The 22,015-nt window shown below is 45.1% G+C and overlaps 2 protein-coding genes and 1 pseudogene across 2 annotated transcripts; 2 read left to right on the top strand and 1 right to left on the bottom strand.

The window, feature by feature from the left end:
• The first annotated feature begins 894 nt into the window (after nt 1–894).
• LOC136531214 (folate-biopterin transporter 1, chloroplastic-like) lies at nt 895–7,094 on the top strand (annotated as a pseudogene).
• Nucleotides 7,095–13,196: 6,102 nt separating this feature from the next.
• Nucleotides 13,197–14,473, top strand: LOC136531215 (uncharacterized). The gene has a single exon (XM_066523900.1). It carries the CDS (start codon nt 13,466–13,468, stop codon nt 13,979–13,981), a length of 516 nt encoding a protein of 171 aa, XP_066379997.1. The 5' UTR covers nt 13,197–13,465; the 3' UTR covers nt 13,982–14,473.
• Nucleotides 14,474–18,166: 3,693 nt separating this feature from the next.
• LOC136531213 (FRIGIDA-like protein 4a) lies at nt 18,167–21,746 on the bottom strand. The gene is made up of 3 exons (XM_066523899.1): nt 20,678–21,746; nt 19,515–19,693; nt 18,167–19,247 (listed from the first exon to the last, which is right to left on the bottom strand). Exons 1-3 carry the CDS (start codon nt 21,618–21,620, stop codon nt 18,531–18,533), a joined length of 1,839 nt encoding a protein of 612 aa, XP_066379996.1. The 5' UTR covers nt 21,621–21,746; the 3' UTR covers nt 18,167–18,530.
• Nucleotides 21,747–22,015: the final 269 nt, after the last annotated feature.

A 22,015-nucleotide genomic window follows, 5' to 3' on the forward strand; every position in this document is an offset into this window, starting at 1 on the left:
GGTGATGAGAATATGCATTTGGATATAGCCGTGCGTCCTTGTGGTAGTTTCCATACTTTTACTTGCTTGTCCGATTCAAGTTTTCCACGCTAGGGCCGAAGAAAATCTAGCTTTGATGCTTACACAATGCTTGACTGCTCTGCTGGACCTGGACCTCTTACTCTCAGAATTGAAGATATATATGGCATATCTGGCTTCGATGCTTACACAATCTTTTCTTCGATGCAGCGAATCTGGAGACTCGGACGATGAAGAATACACCGGCGCCTGCGCCTGCGTAATCCAATGAGCCCAGGGATCTCCACTGTAAATTCTGTGAAGGAAAAAAACAAAACAAAACGGGGGGTTGTCTGAGTCAGTCAGCCACTCAGCCATTAGTCCTTGTCAGTAGAGGGTAGGGAGGAGCAGGTTCATTGTTGTGTGTTGGTAATTGGTACTCCTATGTGGATGCCATGGCTCGTGTTGTGTTCTGTCAGCAGCTTCAACTGTAAAATGTTGTTACAAATGCATAGCTTTAGAAGATTTCTGCCAAATGTTCTCCTGTCTGGAATCTTGTTCTAACTGGTGTGCTGCGCCTTCAGTTGGGCACAATTGCTACTACCACTCTATGGGCTGGGCTGGGCTGGACTGGATTTGGGCCTGATCCAACCCGATGACACCGGCCTTGCTGGGCTGGCCATTTTGGCCTAAATACATTTTTTCCCCTTTCGGTTTAAGCCCTAGCGGGCCCGTGAAGCAGAGAGGAGAGACAACGCACCACTCGGGCTGATGAAAAGGAAAGAGTACTGTGTGCGTGGGCCCACTGATCAGAGAGGGAAACACAGCTCCCAGGTCCCACCAACCCAACAAATCAAGCGTGAGAGAGGGGGCGCGTCACGGGCGTGTGTGTGGTGGGCCCACCATGGCAGGGAGAGAAACATCATTCGTTGCGCTACGCCAAATCTCGCTTCCAACATCTCCGGCCCGTGCTCTGCAGTCTCCGCCCGCCGGCGTCCGACGTCCGCGTCCTCTCAAGGTCTCACCGGAGACCGCGCCGAGTCCCGCGGGGTTCGGGTAGCTCGGGATGGCCTCCGGGGGGTCGGCCGCACTCGACGCGTACGACGAGGAGGCCGCCGTCCGCCGGCCCCTCGAGCTCGACGCCCGTGACGCCGCCGCCTCGTCCTCCGACCACCACCTGCCCGGTGGTGAGCTCGAGGCGCTCTCTTCTATGGGTCCGTAGCCTTCTGGTTGCCTGGGATCTGGGGCGGGCTTGCGATTTTGGGTTCCGGGGGCTGGGGGAATTTCAGCGTGTCGTTGGATTTCGTGTGGTGGAACAGGAGATCGAGCTGAATTGGGGAGAGAATATGGGGGGCGGAGAGCCTGCTTGGCTGAGGTAGCCTGCTTTGGGTTCTGGCTGCTACGGTTGTGCGTCTGGGATTGTCTGTTGGCGCAATGCAGTTGCTGTCTGTTGCTAAATTGGAGCTGGGTGAGGATGCATGGTTCATGCCTAATAATGAGTGCATAGAGAAGATATGCTGGGACGTGAGGGCCACTTCGTGGTTGAAATGCTGCACAGTGGAATCTAGTTAGCTAAGGAAAGCTTTTAGTAGGATGTTTCTGTTAGCCACATGTTTTTCGAAATTCAGGCCATAATCCATTGCTTAAATAGTTAGTAGTGTGTGTTTTGCTTAACCCAGTGTCACAATTGTCTCAAATGGTGTTAGTGTTATCTTATTGTAGGGAATGTCATGCCTAGGTATCAAGTGGGGACGAAGGGTGATACAAGTAGTAGACACTCTGAGGAGCGGAGGCAGCCTAGCACAGATGATGTGCGCAAGAAACAAGCCCGGGTCGAGATACTTCACGGCGTTTGGGGTGGATCTGTCCCCTGATAATATGGCGGTTGCCATTGTATATTTTGTGCAAGGGGTTTTAGGTCTTGCACGGCTTGCTGTGAGCTTTTACTTAAAAGATGATCTTCATCTAGATCCAGCTGAGGTATGTGTCGTTCATTCCTTTTCCTGTCCTACATGTACCATCTTTGTATTTAGATTTTCGAGCTCAGTTCTTGTTCCATGATGTAATGGTTCCACTGTTTAGTTAATAGGTGCTGTTAAGTGACTGAGATGGTTTCTTTTATATAGACTGCAGTGGTAACTGGTTTCTCGTCCTTGCCATGGTTGATCAAGCCCCTCTATGGCTTTATCAGGTCTCACAAAACCTCCCACATCTGTTTCTTTCTGATGTATGTGTATACTTGATTTTGAATCGTCTACTCTTGCCTTTCAGTGATTCCATTCCACTCTTTGGATATCGAAGAAGGTCGTACCTTTTTCTGTCAGGGTTACTTGGAGCACTTTCATGGGGTTTAATGGCCACAGTAGTGAGCAGTAAATACAGTGCAGCATCCTCTATTCTTCTTGGCTCACTTTCTGTTGCCTTCTCAGATGTTGTAAGTGCAAACTGAATATTCTACTCTCAAGTTACATTTATTCAGTCGTTAGAAATCATTGAAGTGATGGTATGTTCCAGTTGTTTATTGATACTTTCTTGTTCTTCCTCAATGGCATATTTATGCTTGTAGATTTCTTAACCTGCTATGCCATTAAATATTCTCTGTGAACGTGAGTATTAGACTCTAATAGTGAGAAATTGGTTTCCTTCTATCCTGAGCTCTTTATTCTATTATGTATAGTCCAAGTGGATCTGTGATCATTGTTTATACAGTATTTTCCCCTTTGTCTGCATACTTTACTTTTCATAGAGAAAAGGGCATAGAGCAAATTTGTATTGAGTTATCTAACAACCAAATTTAACTGTAAAAATAAATACAGGCATAAGGAAAGCTCTAACAAATGTCTAGTATGAAAACAATTTAAAAATGCATACATGTGCGTGTTCAGGCACATTGAGAGCACCCTACAAAAGAGCAGATACCCCTCAAACAAGCCCCGAATCTCCATTGTTGCATTTATTCCTGTAAATGTTTTTTGTAAAGAAAATTTCTTTGTTGTGCTTTCCAGCATGCTTCATTTAAAATCCCTACCCGTTAATACTGAATACACCAACTAGTCAACTGTTTATGAATCAGTTACTGGTGCATATTAAAACGGTATTTCCTTTTCTTGATTCCAAATTTTAATACAGACATTTCTTAAAAACACGTTTTCATAAAAACATGTTCATACAATGCATCCTTCTAGCTATTGGACACAATCCAATCATATATTATGTAAAGTTTAGGCATGGGGGCATCTAAGTATACATTGTAAGGCTGACCATCTGAACTTATTTTTACAGTGCTATTCAAATTAATCATTTCATTAGGGGCCTGTCTAGCCATAAAACTGGATGCATCTGGTCAAGTGTGTCAGTGTGATTAAACATTGATCCAACTTTATGTCATGTGGGGCTACAGCCCCTCTAGGAGGAGATCCAGGGAACACCGTGCGAGAAGCGGGCAATGGAAGAGCACGCATGCGGACCAAGCTAGAGCGGGCGCATGTGCAGTTGCGGTCCAGGAAGCAGGCCATGCCTATTCATGGAAGCAACGCCCCCAGGAAGTGGATGAGCGGCTTCATGAGCCATGCAGTGGACAGGCTTGATCAACCGGGAAGGCATGCAGTGGACAGGACGCCTTCAACTAATTTTAGGAGTGTGAACTCTTCTTTCCTTTAGCCGGCCGAGTGCCTCTATAAGCTATGTATGAGACACCTTTGAGAATGAAGCAATGAAGAACAATTAGTCTTAATCTCATCCCCTTCAACAACAGGGCGCTGAGGGGTAAAACCTCGCCCCAACCCTACGGATCGAGGCTATGAACTGCATAGCCGAGGTCCAGCTACCCTAGAGCCCAACCTCCATGACACTTTATCTTTTTTCTACCAAAAAATATCATCATATCATTAATGTGCGGAGAGGTAGAGGAAGACCAAAGCTGACATGGGGGGAGGCAATAAAAAGAGATTTGAAAGGTTGGGATATACCTAGAGATCTTTGTTTGGATAGGAGTGCTTGCAAAGCAGCTATTGACATGCCTGAACCGTGACTAGGGGCTCATGTTGGGTTTCAACTCTAGCCTACCCCAACTTGCTTGGGACTAAAAGGCTTTGTTGTTGTTGTTGTATTTCCACCTCATGCTGGGACTGTAGAACAAGAACTTTTGCATGTATATTGCTTTAAGGTTTGTCTCAGCACATGTGGGAACACTGTAGGTAGTGGATTCTATGGTTGTTGAGAGAGCCCGTGGAGAATCTCAAAGTACATCTGGATCACTCCAGTCGCTCTGTTGGGGATCTTCTGCCTTTGGAGGAATTGTGAGTGCTTACTTTAGCGGTTCACTTGTGGATACTTATGGAGTAAGGTTTGTCCTATTGTACCACTACCACTTGAGCTGACACATGCCCCATTGTTTTATAGTTCAGTCTACTGATGAAAGTATTCCTGTAAACGCAGATTTGTCTTTGGTGTTACAGCGTTTTTACCCCTGATGACATCTGCTGTTGCAGTTCTTGTAAATGAACATCGCATATCTTCTGGAGGACGTAATACCTTACTCTCTGGTTCAGGATTCGTTGAGAGCTCTAAGCAGCATGTCCGGCAGCTTTGGACTTCAGTAAAGCAGCCTAACATTTTGTTGCCGACCTTGTTTATATTTCTTTGGCAAGCAACACCGCAGTCAGATTCTGCTATGTTTTTCTTCATGTATGTCTGAAAAATCTTTACAGTACATCTGTGATGGGTCTTATCCTGTATTCTTGTTCATGGCCTATTTGCTTACTTTTTGACTGTTGCATTGGAATTAGTTGTAATCCAATAACTATAACTTTCACAGACTAGAAGAAGGTCTTAGCTTCTTCTGATTGTTGGGCGCTCCTCTAGCTTGTCTTTATTTGGAGTGGCTACACTACCTTAAGCTGTAAAATTGTACACAAAATCAAGAAAAGTTATCTTGCTTCACAAAGTACAACAACAACAACAAAGTCTTTATACAAAGTACAAAGCAAAGTAATTATTTTGGTTGACTTTGCATCCTAATTTTATACACGCCAACAAAATGTTGTTTTTCATTATGTTTGGTCCCTTTTTCACTAGTTTTGTATTAGCAGTTTGAAGATATCTAAAAATATGATCTCAAACTTTTTTTTTTGGCTGAACATGATCTCAAGTCTGTTATGCTTATTTTGATATTAAATAATTAAACAAGTATGTCAGCTGATTAATGCTTGTAGTTACTGTCCTAATAGGAGCATGCAGGTGGCTTGGCCCGGTTAGAACATGTCAACTTTTTTTTCCCAGATTTGTCCCTTGTTCTTTTTTTTTTTTTTGGGGGGGGGGGGGCTGGCTGGGAGTCCTTTGTACCCTATATAAACACTTTAGCCACATATTGAGGATGGACTATTGTTTCATTTCTGCTTGTCGCTCTTTGGATCCTCCTGTTCTGTGCACCTGTGTTACCTGTTTGGGTTTTCCATGCTAAACCTGTCTCTTGTCTGATTGGTTATGTTCTTTATCCACTGTTCATTTATAATGATTAACTGATTTTTATCTGTAAGAATTTTAAAATGATCATTTTTTATGTTCAATAATATATTTCAGCACAAATAAGCTTGGATTCACTCCAGAGTTTCTAGGGCGCGTGAAGCTTGTAACCTCTTTTGCATCCCTGCTCGGTGTTGGGCTCTACAACTATTTTCTGAAGGAAGTTCCTCTAAGGAAAATCTTTCTCGTGACAACCATTATAGGTTCAGCTCTTGGGATGACACAGGTGCTCTTTATATTATTTTCTTGATTGGTGCTGCAATTATTTTCTATCCTTTAAACATACTGCATTTTATATATTTAGGTGCTTCTTGTAACTGGGCTAAATCGGCAGTTTGGGATTAGCGATGAGTGGTTTTCTATTGGTGATTCATTAATCATCACAGTCCTTGGTCAGGTCAGTAACAATACTGCAATGCTTAATAATAGTAGAGTGCATTTTACATGATTGAATAAAAAATGTATTCAGCTGATCATGTACCCTTTTTCCTGACATAGTGACCCTGTAACATAGTACTTTTATATGCCCATAATTGTGACCACTGGCAATTCAGGATCAGCTGATCTTAGTTGTGAAATGGCGTACCTATTCTTAGAAAGATGTTGACTTATTTTGAGAGAAGTCTCAACGTCCCATATGTACAATCAGAGCATCATTTTATATATTAATATGAGTTAAATAATATCTAGCTTTGACACCTCCTGCCTTCAAGTGCTTCCTTGAATGCAAGCTTATGTTACCTAAACTTTTTTGTAGGCTTCATTTATGCCAGTCTTGGTGTTAGCTGCAAAATTGTGCCCTCCAGGAATGGAAGCCACTTTATTTGCAACTTTGATGTCCATTTCTAATGCTGGAAGTGTTACGGGTGGTCTGGTTGGTGCTGGTCTAACTCGGATATTTGGGGTCACTAGGGACACCTTTGGGAATCTACCTCTATTGATTGTCGTCTGCAATCTTAGTTCACTGCTGCCCTTACCTCTTTTGGGTCTCCTGCCAGAGGAATCAGGTGACACGGATAATGGAGAAACAAAGAATAACTGACTTACTGAGGGTTTTATCTCTGTTTGTTCTGGTTCTCAAGTATAGCATACCAGTATACCACAGTGCCCAGCTTCAACTCAGATACGGCCCATCCAGTTGTAGTTCAAAAGATCAGTAGGGAAATATGGAAATCATGCTGGATATAAGTTCAGTTAGTCACCACCGTCATCAGCCAGTATCTCCTGCCACTGTTAACCTGTGATCGAAGTGATTCATTGGTGATCTGAAAATGATCTATGATGCTGTGGCGCACAGGTACTCACCACGTTTTAGTTTCTATAAGCTACGTTGTATACGCAGACAAGGTAGGTTTTATCTTTCTCCACACTCAGTTTTTGTTAGCTAATGCGACCCCATGAAAATTAGAGTAGGGGTCAAAGACTAGTAGTTGAGGATTCCCTTACAAAGTCGAATGTATTGTAACAAAAAAAAGGAGGGAGTATTTATATGTTATGGAAACCTAGAGTACGGACATGTAAAGCAAAATACTTGCACGCAATTTGACTTGCCATACAGTATCAGGTTCTGCTTACATCACTAGGCCCAAACAAAGTGCAATCACAGAGGACATACAGGAAACTATAGGGCAACAGAAATGCAACATCCATCATCCGTAATAACTCACTGAATTTTGCAGTGCCAAGTATTGGTATCAATGATAAATTGATAATAGACGGTATGTGTATAACCATTGATCTATCCTTTGATGTCTGTTTGGACTTTGGAGGTTAACTTGAAGTATGATTTCAATTTATTGGCAAGTTGAATAAGAGTTCAGTAACAAGTGATCATTTGAATCAGTGGAGTGTAAAACAGTGAAAGACAGACTGGAAAAAAAGCATCCAGGAACCTGTGTGTTTCTCTTTTGACTTGAGAGGGTGTGCTCAGTGCTCCTAGAGTTGATATTTATCCAGGCCTACGATCAGTTAAATCATATCATGAGGACGAATCATTGTATTTATTTCTCTTATTATAGAAACATGCAACTGTGGTTGTCTAGTTCATTATTGAATTTTATGATATGATGAACGCGTCCAATTTTCAGAATCAGGTAGAAATACATGGTATATTCGAACAGCTTCTTGCATGGTAATGGAGAGCAGCATAAATGATCATATACTCTGAATATTCTGCCTGTGTTGCTCTTGGGAGTCTTTGAGACGTCAGAAACTCAGAATGTAGAACAATGCCACTTGGTTACAGTCAACATCATCTCCACGAGCAATGCATTCAGGTTTCAGTCAACATCATCTCCACATCATGTTCTTGCACCAGTGCATCCCATCACATCTTCTTTATTTTTATATCACAATCGGGTCCATGTAGGCATATGCATCGTGTCAGCATTCCAGCCTATGTTTCCATAGTTTAAGTGCTCGTCTAATCAGCATTTTTTGGATTATTATGCCACATGAAGGATTCTGACTGGCTTCTATTTCCATTGCAACGTTTTCTTTTTTTCTGATAAAACGGCTGGAGATTTTGTTTCCCGATCCGATTTCTGATCTCGGATCCAGCCTTTCCTGCCATATCCCCTTCTCTTTTTTTTCTTCTTGCGAAAACATTTTTTTTCTTGGTCCCTCCCATTCACAATCATCTTAGATACATCAACAAGCTCTGTTCGGCTGGACTATAATCATGGACAACCATGAATTGAGTACAAATTGTAATTGTAACAAATGGTACTTGTCTCATTGTCTGTATGATGGGATGGAGGCTGTCATGCGAGTCCTGATGGTGACAAGTGGCGAATCAAACCTGTTCTATTTTACTGTTATTAAGCATTTTTATTTTGTTTTGTTTTATTTATTGGAAAAACTCAGGATATGGTTGTTATTTATCTGTTCTGTGCGAAAGCATTTTTTTTTAAGCCGTGTGCCAACAAGTTTGGATCTGTAGTGATCACCTGCAACTAAAACTAGCTAGTAATAACTTGCAAGAAACTGCAATTTGTGTTTCAGGTTGCTTGCGTTTGATCCGGCCAGAGTTTTACAAATGGGCTCACACGACTTCGTCATGAATGTTACTTGATTTTCACAAGAAATGAGTGAAGGCCCGTGATAAGAAATATGAGTCATCTGTATGCTGAATGCATCATCCGCTCACAAATACAAATTTATCTATGCCTGTACAAGTCGGGGTTTTTTTTTTTTTCTAATTTAAGGCTTTACATTAGAGAGCGTGTCAAGTCAGACCATACAGAGAGAGCAAGGCTCTGTTTAGTTTCTCCTCCAAAGTTTACTCTTTATTCCATCGATTTTTTGAACACATACATGCAGTATTAAATATAGATTAAAAATAACTAATTGCACAAGTTACGACTAATTTGTGAGATAAATCTTTTAAGCCTAATTAGTCCATGATTTGACAATGTGATGCTACAGTAACAAAAATGCTAATGATGGATTAATTAGGCTTAATAAATTCATCTCATGGATTATTGATGGATTGTGTAATTTGTTTTTTTATTAGGCTGTGTTTAGTTCCAAAAAGTTTCTTAAAAAGTGCTACAGTAGCCATCACATCGAATCTTGCGATACGTGCATGGAGCATTAAATGTAGACGAAAAAAAAACTAATTGCACAGTTTTACTGAAAATCGCGAGACGAACGTTTTGAGCCTAATTAGTCCATGATTGAACACTAATTGCCAAATAAAAATAAAAGTGCTACAGTAGCCAAATTTCCAAATTTCACGAACTAAACACAACCTTAGTATTCGAACACCCTATACGACACCCTATGTGACATCCGATTTGACACCCTAAAACTTTACGTCCTGGATTTAAACAAGCCCAACTGGTGGTTGTGGATGATTTTCCCAAAAGAAGAGTGGTAGCATTGGCGTGTCTGTCTCTAGCATTTGGGGCCATGTTGGCTGTCTCTAGCATGTGGGGCCATGTTGTGCAGCTTGTTCATTTATTGGTTTCAGCCAGAGTTTATCAGCCAGCCAACAGTGTTTTCCTCTCACAACAAACTAGCATTAGTCGGGCTTATCAGCCCAGAAACCAACCAGCGAACAGGCCGGTGCTTGTGGTTGCCCGCCAGGCCGCCTCCACTCGGGGTAGTCGTGTGACGTGTATGCGGCTTGTTCGCTTGATCGTATCAGATATGCTTATCAGCCATGATACAGTATTTTTTTCTCACAACAAAATAACATCAACAGCTTATAAGCTACAGAAACGATCAAACGAACAGACTGATGGCCGAGGGCAATGCAAATGGGGCACACGTCACATCCTAACGTGTGCGCTTTCTTATCCTACGATCCCTATCCTCTCTCTACTTCTCTAGGCATTCACCACTTCTCTTTGTTTCTTCTTTTGTTTGTTTTCTCTCACCGTCACTTTCTCTTTCACCTCATGCAATAATATTGGCCCTGTTCGTTTATAATCCATCTTTTTCAGCTTGTTTTCAGTCGTAACAGTGTTTTTCTCTCACAACAAATCAGCCAGAACAGTATTTCGGCTTGTTTTTTCAGCGAAGCGAACAATGTTTATATTTCTTTCTCACGTTTTGAACTCCAAGCTAACCCGACCACGATTCCTTGAGATTTGAGGTCAACTAATAAGGTTGGCATATCATTTGTGGCGTCTATATATTAATATATATGCGCTATTGCGCTTACATGGAAAAAATGTTTTATACAACTTTAATATTTCATTTATGGCTGCAAATAAGCCAAGCTTGAGTGAGCTCATCGCCTCAACCTTTAGCTTGTTTATAAAGGATCGAGGCGAGCTCGTTCTAAGCCTTACAACCACAGGAGCCTAGTTAGGCTCAAGCTTGGCTTGTCGGTGTTTGAGCCAAGCTTGAGTCGAGTCTAAATGCTGCGTTTGGTAGGAATTTAGATTTCGGTAGAAACATTTCGATTTTTTAAAGTACTAGCGTATAGACGTCTAGATGGACGTTCGCTTGCTACACACACAGGTGGGGACCGTCCGCGCCGCTCCTCGTGTTTTCCTGCTTCCCGCACCCTCCCCTCCCCACTGCTCCCCGCGCTTCCTTGCTTCTTGCGCGCCTCCACACCTGTTGCACCACTCCCCTGCTTCCTGCGCGCATGCATAACAGCCTTCGCCCCTGTCACCATCCCCCTTCACTTCCGGCGCCCGTCGTCGCGCAACGCTCTACCTTTCCGCTTCACACAAGCATGCATGGCGCCCCAGCAGTTACATTAGACGAATGTGGCAGGTGGGTCACATTACAACATGTGCAACACTAAATCTACTTTTACAACATCTAGATGAAACACTTGCAACACACGTTTGAAACAGCTGAAACACTTGCGACATATATTTGAAACACTTACAAAAAACACCTAAAAACTCTTGAAAGTCATTACAAACATATGCAACATCCAGGTAAAAACCTGCAACATACGTGTAAAACATATGCAACATTCAGATAAAACACTTACAACATGCGTCTAAAAATAGATGAAACATTTGGAACAGACGCTGATAACATACGTGTAGAGCCATTGCAACATATGCAACATTCGGATCTACTTTTACAATATCTATATGAAACACTTGCAACATACCTCTAAAGCATCTAAAACAATTGAAACATACGCTTGCAACATGCGCTTTCAGCGCAACATCTCCTTGCTGCTTAAGAGAATGGAGGCTCGTCGATATGTGGAGTTCACTGGAGGCAGCGTCCTGGCAGCGCTTTTAGGCGGTAGGCCGACGACGACGACTGCGCGACGCGGCGGGGAGGCAGTAGCCGCACGACTAGGCATGCCGGCAACCGAGCGCCGTGACTCGAAGGCAGCTGCACGCCATGCATGGTAGGGCCAGTGGCCGAGTGCTGCGCCTCGGAGGCGGCAGGCGAGCAGATAGGAACGTGTGGAGTAATTGATGAGTTTTTTTTAAACGGACGAGTGGATAGGAGGGGTCGTTTGGTTGGCGTCGCGGCCCACCAACGGAGCATTCGGGCGAACGGATGCCCTCTTCCTAGCATTATAGTTTGATTTTAGATTCTCTCAAAGAACGTTTCAGATGATGAATCAGAATCACTTTATGAGATCGTTTGGCTGATAGACTAGATTCTGATTCACAAGAATATATATATTTTTTAAATCATATAAATAACAATGTGCTTCAAAAAAAAATTTGTGGGCGATGAACCAATTAAATTCAACTCATTTTAATTTTCGTTGCAAGTTTACTTTCCAAATACAGGGATATATTTTACTGATATTATCTGGTAGTAAATATTTCTACTTTTCCAGCTCCCAGCCAGCAATATTATCATATCCTAGCTCAAGTTGGTAGTTTCCTAGTTTAGAGAGCAGTTTTTCCCAACCTAAATGTTCATCAGTAGTCAAAGATCTGAAGCTCAAGTTCCAGCCCTCTTGCTTCGGAATACCGGCCACCATAGCTTGATGATGTCACAAATGCTGAATAATTCTTATAATTTAATTTTAATTTTTAAAGGGACAATAATATAAAGCCAATCATCATTCTAGAAAAAGGTTTTGGCTCGATCCTTCACCTTTAATATAGCTCCCCATTTAAACATATGTTTAATTTTGTGTAGACCTTGCTAGAACTAGGATGTGCCTTGGTGTTTGGAAGTGAAAAAGTTCCCATGCTGTATATATGTAGCATGGACAATTTTATACCAAGTGTCTTCTGATTCATTCGCAATTTCTAAATCTGCTTAATAAGAAAGCACTCACTCGTTTTCTTAGTATTAACCACTCCTAAACCTCATTTGCCTTTAGGTCTAGTGACTATTTCCCACTTAGTCATATGATATCTAAATTTATGTTTATCTCCCTATCAAAAGAAATTTGATATGATAGAATCAATCTTTTGGCGTGTACCATTGGTCAAGAGATAGGATCCCATTGTGTAGGTGTAAGCAAGCATGAGTTAATCATTTACCCTTTTCAAGGATCTAGTATCTTCCTCATTTTGTACCCCATTGTGTAGGTGTAAGCAAGCATGAGTTAAGCAAGCATGAGCCCATCTTGGTATTTTAGGAATTTGGAGACAACATTATGAAGGTCTAGCAAACAACACATGTAACTCTCTTCAGTCATTGGGAGATATTGTGATTAGCATATTTGTGTCATTAGACTTTAAGATCATCACCCAAAAAATAATCTCAAAACTATGTTTTTTTTGCAATATTCCTAATAAACGTTGAAAACGAAAAAACATCTTCATCTTCCAACAGTTTTCAATAATTTGTTCCTAAAAAAAAAATAGGCTCACTTGAAGATTTTCTATCGTTGGCCATGCCACGCCATCGTCGCCGGCCATCCCAGGTAGGATGGCACCTACCTCACACCCAGAACCACCAAAGTGAAATCTCCATTGTCCGTTCTACTATTCTCATATATGAAAATAGCAGCCTAAGATCTAATTTCGATGAGCCATATTTTTTTTTACAGAATCAAATGAAGATAATTTTTATAAAAATATTGTAGATCTCAACGAGATTTACAATTCTCTAGTTTTTAATTTTTTTATTTGAGATAATTAAGATGCTAAAAAAATTAATTACATATTTAGATATGAGAGTATTTTTGACTTTTCACTTATAAGGTTTAACAGCGGAAGTGACGTGGATAGAAAAAAAAAAGAGTGGCATAGCACGCAAGTAAAAACCACATTCTCTTTCTCCCCCTCCGCCTGCGGTTGTCTTCTCCAATTCCCCAACGCACCCCCGCAAGGGCCAGAACCAGACGAGCGCGGACGGACCTCCGCACCCCACACCCCACGAGCGCGAATTCCAAGTCGCCCCTTCGATCCGCCCGGCCCTCCCCACCGCGCACGCGTCCGCCACTATCGTTCCCTATCGTTTGCCGTCGCCCTCTTCCGGCTCTTCCGCCCACCCCCGACGCGCCGGCTCTTCCGCCCACCCCCCGACGCGGCAGCGAGCCGACGCCATGAGGGTCCACCCGGCCCCGCGGAAGCGCACCATCGCCGTGCAGCGCTGCGCCGCAGCGGCGGCGGGCGCGCTGGGAGGGAAGAAGCTGCGCCGGCTGCCGCACATCTTCGCCAAGGTCCTGGAGCTGCCCTTCGCGGCCGACGCGGACGTGTCCGTGGAGGAGGACGCGGCCGCGCTGCGGTTCGTCGCCGCCGCCGTCGACGGGTTCTCCCCCGCGGGCGGCGCCCGCGCGCACGCCATCGAGATCCACCCGGGGGTCACCAAGGTCGTCGTCCGGGGTCTCTCCTCCTCCTCCGGCGGCGACGCCCACGACGACGACGAGGATGGGGCCGCCGCCGCCTTCGAGCTCGACCGCTGGCGCTTCCGCCTCCCGCCCTGCACGCGCCCCGCAATGGCCACCGCCACCTACGCCCAGGGCGAGCTCGTCGTCACCGTCCCCAAGGGCGCCGGCCCCGACGACGGCGACGCGGCCGCTGTCCTGGGTGGCACGAACCGCGTCCTCGTGCTTGTATAGTAAATTTATATCTCCCATCCATGACTCGTCTCGACTTCGCCTGTTTTGCTGATTCTCCTGTTTCTGTTTGTACTATTACTACTAATATCAATATTTATATCACGCGCGAGATGATGATGATGATAAACAGAGCAGTTAGAGTAAGAATAATGCCTGTAGCTCCGCCTTTGCTGCTAATTCTCTGTCCAAACTTGTCATCTGATTGTGCACTTTGTCAGTACTCAGTTTCTCCAGTTTTAATAAAACATTTGTAGCATACAGGTCAGCTCTTGCTTATGAGCCATTTGTGATTAGACTGTTGCAATTGGGGCGCTTGGTAACATTTTCAGCATGAAATTCCACTGCACAGTCCGTTGATCATGTTTTATAAGAAACCGTAGATCTGTTTGGTGAGGTGGTTGTGGTTTCATGTGAGATCAAGAGTGGTCTTTGCAACTAGAGATTTTCGGTAGCAAATGGTTTTGGTACTGAGTCTGACTCTGTAGCGCTCAATGCTGGAGCCTGGAGTCCCTCAGCGAATTTTCTCATGGCATCATCTGAGAGACAGAGATGCATATATGATTTGTAGTGTGTTTGGTTGTACTTGTGTAGCAGGTTTAATGTATGTGCATCTGCATCTGCTGTGCTGAATGGATGGATGGACATGGTTGTGTTGTGACTTGGAGGTTAAGAGGTCACTGGTTTATTCAATCAAGTTTCATTTTTGTTATTATCCCCTTGTCTGTATCTCAAGCCTGGGCGCCTTGGGTCACAACTTTGTGTGTTTATTTACATTCCCGTCGAATTTTCTTTGGTCATGCCTGTCAGTCAATCACCAATCCACTCAAAGAACACATCTAGAGTTTGTTTTGCACGCACCATATATAACAGAAAATATTCTTAGGTTCCATACAACATGCAATAATTGCATCCTCAGGGGGCCATAGAGCGCGCATCCAATCAAACTATTGAGCATATATATTGGTCTAGATTTCCTTGTCAACTTTATCCTAGTTTGTATTCACTGCCTTTTTATCACATCTTTTGCTTTCCGGAGATGCTCAGCTTGCTTGTCAAACTTGCTAACTTCTCTACTTGAGTCTTACACCCGCCTGAATCACTTCCATTCAGGTGATTGGAGGATCATTTTGTTTAAAGTAGCTAGGCATTCTGGTGCTCCAAATATTAGTCTTTTTTTTGGGTTAAAAGTAACTGCTAACTAGGCTTTCTGGTGCTCCAAATATACCTGTCCACTCCACTAGTTCAGCCCCTTTGGAGTTTGTTTATTTTTCCCCCCTTTGAGGATTATTTGTGTGCATTTTGTTTTTCCTAGGAGGATGAGCTATTGTTTAGCTCACCCTGTCGAGTCTGCTATTCTGGTGCTGTGGTAACACAATTTTGATTAGTTGGAACTATCATTTCTTTTCCATTTCCTGTTAAACGCCCCTTCGAAACGCTGGATTTCTTCCCCTGAATTACGTGGGGATTTCTTGCAGAATGCCTCTGACTGAATTCTGCTCGAATTTTGGTAAACTTGCTTTGTTGCAACAGGGTGTTCGCACAAGTCATTTGATCCAGTTTTACGCTGTTTCCATTTCCCGTTGTCATGCTCTGATCTTATACCTTGTTGTCACTGTGCAGCTGCTAAAGCATTTGCACAGAAGATGCTCCTACATACCGCCGTTCTCCCTCTTTTTTTTTCAGTAAACACTTGGAGATTCCACTTGTTCTCCTAGAGATTTTCGAAGTGGAGTGCAGGCGATCGGTTCCGAAAAATTTCAGAGAAACGTCCTGCAAAATCTGCACCCCATCTGCTGGTGCAAACTTTTAGTGCGAGGCGACGACGAGATGCCTTGCAGTTGCGTTGCAAAACTGAAAGGCGACAGAATATTTATCCAGTCATTTCCTGGGAGGAAAGTGAAAGTGATGTGAACATTATTGCTTTTCCTAGTCGCCGTAGACGCCCTAGAGAATCTTGAATTACCTGGACTAGAATGCCTGATTTTTTTTTACAACGACTGAAGTCTGAATTACCTGGACTAGAATGCCTGATTTTTACACCGATTGAAGTCCAGGCGTCTCACATCCTCCGGGAGCAGTTTTTTTTTTTTCACCGAGGACATCCATGATGTAAAGACAAGGAATGATGATGCTCGGGTCGGGCCCCGATCTGAACCAGGCCCAGCCTGGGGTATGAATATGATCAGATCTATTTCGCTCGGTTGATCTACTCACGTGAACAGCGAACCCATATTTTACTCTGATGATTCATGATGGTATATAAGGATAAAACAAACGTGTCATATTTACTCTAGACCTCGTACATTTTTTTTGAAGTGTAGGCTCCATATCTTATTGTATATAGCAGTGTAAAAGCTAGTCCACATTTGCATTAGAATAGTAGTAATTACTGGACAAATGTACAGAGTGGACCTCTTAGGAAGAGGCTACAGTCTTTCTGTTCGGCTAGTCCACATTTGCATTAGATACTGATAGTGTGGAATAATGGAAAGGGCAACAAGGTCATGCACGTTGCTTTCTCTAAGTCACCGTAGACGCTGAAGAGAACATTTGCTACAGTCTTTCTGTTCGGAGTAGAATGTTTGGTTTTTTTTTACATCCGCCGGGAGCAGATCTTCTTCTTTTTTTTCACCGAGGACGTGATGCAAGGACTGAGAATGGTGACTTCATGGTTGTGATGTTGCTTGCTTTTGAGTTTGTATCGTTATCAGGCCGTGTTTGATTTGCGGTCTAACTAAGTTTGCCATGACTGAACTTAGGTAGCTATATTTAGACACTGTTTTTGTTGCTACCACGATTTAGTCTAACTTCTTACGCCCTGTCAGATTGGCTTATAAGCCGTACTTTTTCAGGCAACGAGCAGTATTTTTGTCTCGCAACAAATCAGCCAACAGTACTTTCAACCATGGCTTATTAGTCAAACGAACAGAGCATTAGTCGATTGGCCCAGTTTTCTTTGCACAATTTTGTCTACGGTGATTTTGCAGCCACAATTTACTGGACAGTGTTTAGTTGCTATCAAGATTTAGTCTGTCTAACTTCTTTGTCAATTACCCCCCCCCCCCCCCCCCCCCCGCGCTTGTCATAGCATAATCTCAATGTTTTCTAAGATTAGGCCATCGATTTTCTTGCCAAAAAGTGATGCAAGACTGAACTTAGCAGCCTAAGGCAAGCAAACTTTGTTATTTTTACTGTTCTAAATTGTACGTCGTTCTGATTTTTTTTAATACATAATTTTTGCTACGCACGTAAATATATATTATATCGTAGTAAAAGTTATATATAAAATCTAGAACAACTTACAGTTTAGAACATCATTTATCAACCAAACAATTATTCTGCACTATGTCGGTACGTGCTTGCCAACTCAATAGAGCAAGGCTCGGCCACTAGGGAACATGAATCCGAGAGAGCAGGTCGTTCATCATTCCACGAAGCATGTGTTGGGGTGATGACTCGTGAGGAACAGGAGCTTTGAAGCATCTTTGCCCTACATTGTTATGGACAGAATCCTGTCTATCGGACCATTGTAAACCCAGACAAATTCTATAAGCGTAACCATGCTTGTGATTATGTACAAATTTTTTTGACATGTCTCCAGAAAAACAAAAGGAGCCAGCTCATACTATTATTGAGTAGCGATCATATGACCATTACATCAGGAATGGCAATCAGCATCAGCAAAACAGTCACATTAACATCAGCTATCACCATAGACAAATCTGATAAATAACTATGTTCATGAAGAAAATAAAACTTGTATTAGTGTAGCGACACTAGACAAGGTGTCTCAGCTCCTATTGCATGGACGCAAGGGGCCAATGTCGGATCAAAATGGCCAGCAAAGTATAAGCGATATCATCGAATGAACTGAAATGCTATTAGCAAAAAGAATAAAAGCTACACAACAAGAACATGCATGCATGATGTATCTGCTACCTGCCGGCTCTTGGCACTACACTGCTACCAAATCGGCTAGGCAGAGCCATGTGACCACACAACCCCACATCATTATGATCTAACATGACCATCACCTTCCAGTTCACAGGCAAACCTTCGCGCCTCAGCCAACTCTGGCTGACCACAGCAGTTGAACATAAGACAAACAAACAAAGCATGCACACCAAACAAAACAAATCTCAAGAAATGAGGTACCGAGACCATCCCACACATCAACACTACACAAGTAAACTAAAAACACTTTTAATTAAGTTCACGGTACATCCAGTACTTAAGGATTACATGCTGATTTTTTTTAGTTTTTCAAAGTTCTGAATATAATTACATAAGGATGTGATGACAGTCTCGCTGATACCATACATAATTTACATCCAGATTCCTTAGTAGTAAAAAAAGGTAGTGGTCTAAGATGAGAGGAGAGCTAAACACAACACATCTAGTAGTAGTGGTAAGGACATATAAGATGAGATACCCAACCTACCGTTGTAGTCAGTCACTACAAAATAGGGCCACTGGGCGATTCTGAGTCGTTGGCATCATCAGTTGTTGTCATGTCATTCATCAGCGACTTTTTGTTTCCTGACTGAACCTACCGGTAGTAAGCCTGGTGGAAGGCAGGAGCCATTCCATTGGTGTAAGCTGCCATCCCATTGCCATAACCACCATAGGGGGCAGGGTAGCTCATGGGTGGGGTGGAGTATGGCATGGGAATGCCGACGTTGACACTGGCTACCTCCTCAGCTGGGTAAACATATGGCTCCCTGATCACAGGTGGGCTCCGGTTGCAGTAGAGGCCATGTCCAACCAGCCTGTCATAAGGGTAAGGAGAGGGTGTGGCGTATGATGTGTGGGAAGGGGAGGCTGCGGCGTATGATGGGTGGGAAGGGGAGGCTGTGGCGTATGATGCATGCGAAGGGGAGGACATGGCGTATGCGGTGTGGGAAGGGGAGGTCGTGGCATATGAGGTATGGGAAGGGGAGGTCATGGCGTATGACGCGTGGGAGGGAGACTGGGTAAATGTGGTGGGAGCTGGGAAAGAAGACACGCAAGCATTGTTAGTGAGACGACCTGCCTTGGCAGGAGGCATTGGGCCTCCAGTGCTCGCACGGATGCGCTTGGTTGCAGGGCCGCTGCTGCCGCCACTGGTAGCGCTTGATGCTGCCTTTTTCTTCTCGGTCTTGGCTTTCTCCAGTTCTTCAAGTTGCTTCCGAAGATCCTCCAGTGGAAACTCAGCTTCTAGTTTACGGTCCTCAACACACTTAATGACAGCTCGCAGTGTAGACTGCTCTTTCTTGTTCGCATTGCTCTGCAGGATAAATAACATCAGATCCCATAGAGTACCATCAAACAAAGAGACATTAAAACAGAGCCAGCCCAACAAGGGAGGTGATGGATAACTGAAATTATATGTAGCTAAAAGAGGATAATAGCACTAGGCACATAAATAAAACTCAACAGTCAATCCCGAGTTCAAGAGATACTCTTTTTTTTGTTGAACAGTGAGCAGGAGCACCGCTCTTTCAATTAAGAAATTCAAGAGATACTTTAGAGTTGCTGTTGTATTTATACGAACCCCTGATTGGCCGCTGCTGGTGCTTGAATTATCTGAAGCAGCAGTTGATGTCTTCTTAGAGTCTTCTAGATAGGACTTCAAAAGAGGAACCGGAGGGAACTTCTCCTGAAGCCCAGCCTCATAAGCGAAATTCACAGCATCAAGCTGCTGCCTCTTAGCAATTAGTTCCTCAATGATATCTGCAAAAGAAAAGGTATTAACATGTAGTGACTAATCTGCTTAAGTCTGAACAAGACCATGAAAGACTATCTGTCACTCAGGAAACACGAAAATATATGACCAAGAAATAGTCCACACAAAGGCATCAGCCATGCAGCAGTGAAGGTGTACTCTGGAAGGCAAAACCAAACTGCCATGAATTTGGCAGCAAAAAGGCATGGAATTGTCGGTGTTGTAGCATCATAGTTTATAACAAGATAATGTAGCAGTTTCCGTTGGAATTTGGAATAGAAAAGAAGGCTGTTTGGCACTTCTTAGCATTGCAGTGAGGGGGTGCAGCATTGGAACAAGAGAGTCCAGAAATTTGCTGTTAACGACACTGCAACAATGAATTGCCTTTCACTCTAAGGCAACAGTACTGTCGGCACAAGAATCTGACGACATCTAAAGGCTAAAAGCAGTGGCCCCCAAGACAAACGCATGATGGCCATCATGTACAGAAGACACAGTTATCCTGAGCACTTGATAAAACACTAGACCACCTTTTTCCAGCACATGGCTATGACAGAGACCACCCAGGCCAGGAAGACGGGCCTTGCTCTAAAAAGACATACTCCAATGTAATCATACTACTACTATCATACCCTTGCACAGGAGAGTAATTAGCAGTGGTGCACTAGTCAGGGAAAACAAAGAAGGAACTTTTCAACTCATTTTGCCTGGGTGGCTTTCTTTTTACCCTCCTACAGAGCCTATTGAAATGCTGCTGCTGCTCTGATCTACAATTAATGATGGCAGCCACTTAATCATAATGACAATTCAATGCTAGATCTATGCCGATTTATACCCACTGCACACTTGGTCAACCCAAAATCAACCATCTGAACCCTCAAGGTTCACCACTTCAGCACTTGGGCACGCACAACACCTCAAACAAATTTTGTGCAACAAAATGGAGCAAGAATGCAGGCAGCAGCAAGCAGGAAATAAGCGTATGCATATACCAGCCATTTCTTCCTCGAGGCCGAGTGTGAGCGCGAGGCGTGGCATCTGCCGGCGCCAGGAGAAACTGACGACAATCCTGCGGTACAGCGGCCTGTCCTCCCTCTCCGCGACGGCGAACGTGGCCACGTGCTGCAGAAACGCGTGCGCGTCGGGTGGCTTAGCCCCCTCCACGCCCCCCTTCTTCTCGACAGCCTCCTTCCACTCCCTGGCCATGCCCCGCGCGCGCTCGCGCGCCGCCCGCGGCACGAGCGGGCGCGCGGCGCCGATGTCCGGGTCCGGGTCGGCGAGCGCCGGCATGGCGGCCTCGAGGATGAGCACGCACGCCCAGGCCAGGTCGGCGGGGTTCCGGGGGACCTCGCGGCGGTCGACGGGGAAGACGTCGGCCACGGCGTCCATGACGAACTTGGCCGGATCCACGCAGAGCTTGAGCGCGGGAGGCATCTCCGCCCGCAGCGCGTCCGCCTCCTTCCGGCGCGCCACCACGAAGCCCAGGAACGCCGCCGAGTCCATCCGCAAGCACAGCGCGCGCAGGCTCTCCGCGAGGCCCTCCTCCTCGGCGGCGGAGTCGGAGGGGGTGGGGGTCGGCGCCGCCGACTCCTTGGAGGAAGCGGAAGCGGAGACGGAGACGGAGTGGAGGTGGTCGAGCGCGCGGGAGACGGAGGCGTCGATGGAGGCCTCGCGGCGGTGGAGCGAGTCGAGCGCGCGGTGGGTGCGGGTGTCGAAGGCCCTGCGGCGGGCGCGGAGCTGCTCGGAGCGGGCCGCGAGCCCGCGCTCGAGCGAGCCGAAGTGGTCGGCCAGCTGCTGGTAGAGGCGCGTGCAGGTGGCCAGCAGCTGCTGCTGGCGCTCCAGCTCCGCGAAGCCCGCGCTGACCATGTCCCCCGTGACCGGCCCCCCTTCTTCCCCTTCCTTCTTCGCGGCCGGCGCCGCCGCCGGCGAGGCCATGCGGGGCCCGCCCGCGGAAACCCTAACCGCCGCCGACCCGCTCCCCTCCCTCGATCCGCGAAACCCTAGCCGAAATTCCCTTCTCGTGATACGCCCCCGAGGCGAGGCGTGGGTGGAAAGCGAGGGGAGGAGGGGGTGTCGGGGTGAATAAAGAGGTGGGTGGGTGGGTGCGGGCCAACCGCGCCGCGCCGCGTGGCGGCTGCAGCAACTGCGGGGAGGGAGCGGTGCGTGTCCCTGCGAGTGGGGTATGGGCGTCGGTGGGCCTCGGGTGTCAGGGAGCGGTGGTCGCGCGCGGTGGCGTGGCGGGAGGAGACGGCGGGGAAAAGCTGGCTGCGCTGTGCGCTGCGCCCGACGGAGTGGGTTGGCTGGTGGCGGGCAGTGTGGATGGGACGAGT

Source organism: Miscanthus floridulus, unplaced genomic scaffold, assembly GCF_019320115.1.
Source record: "Miscanthus floridulus cultivar M001 unplaced genomic scaffold, ASM1932011v1 fs_305_1_2, whole genome shotgun sequence".
Taxonomy (NCBI): domain Eukaryota; kingdom Viridiplantae; phylum Streptophyta; class Magnoliopsida; order Poales; family Poaceae; genus Miscanthus; species Miscanthus floridulus.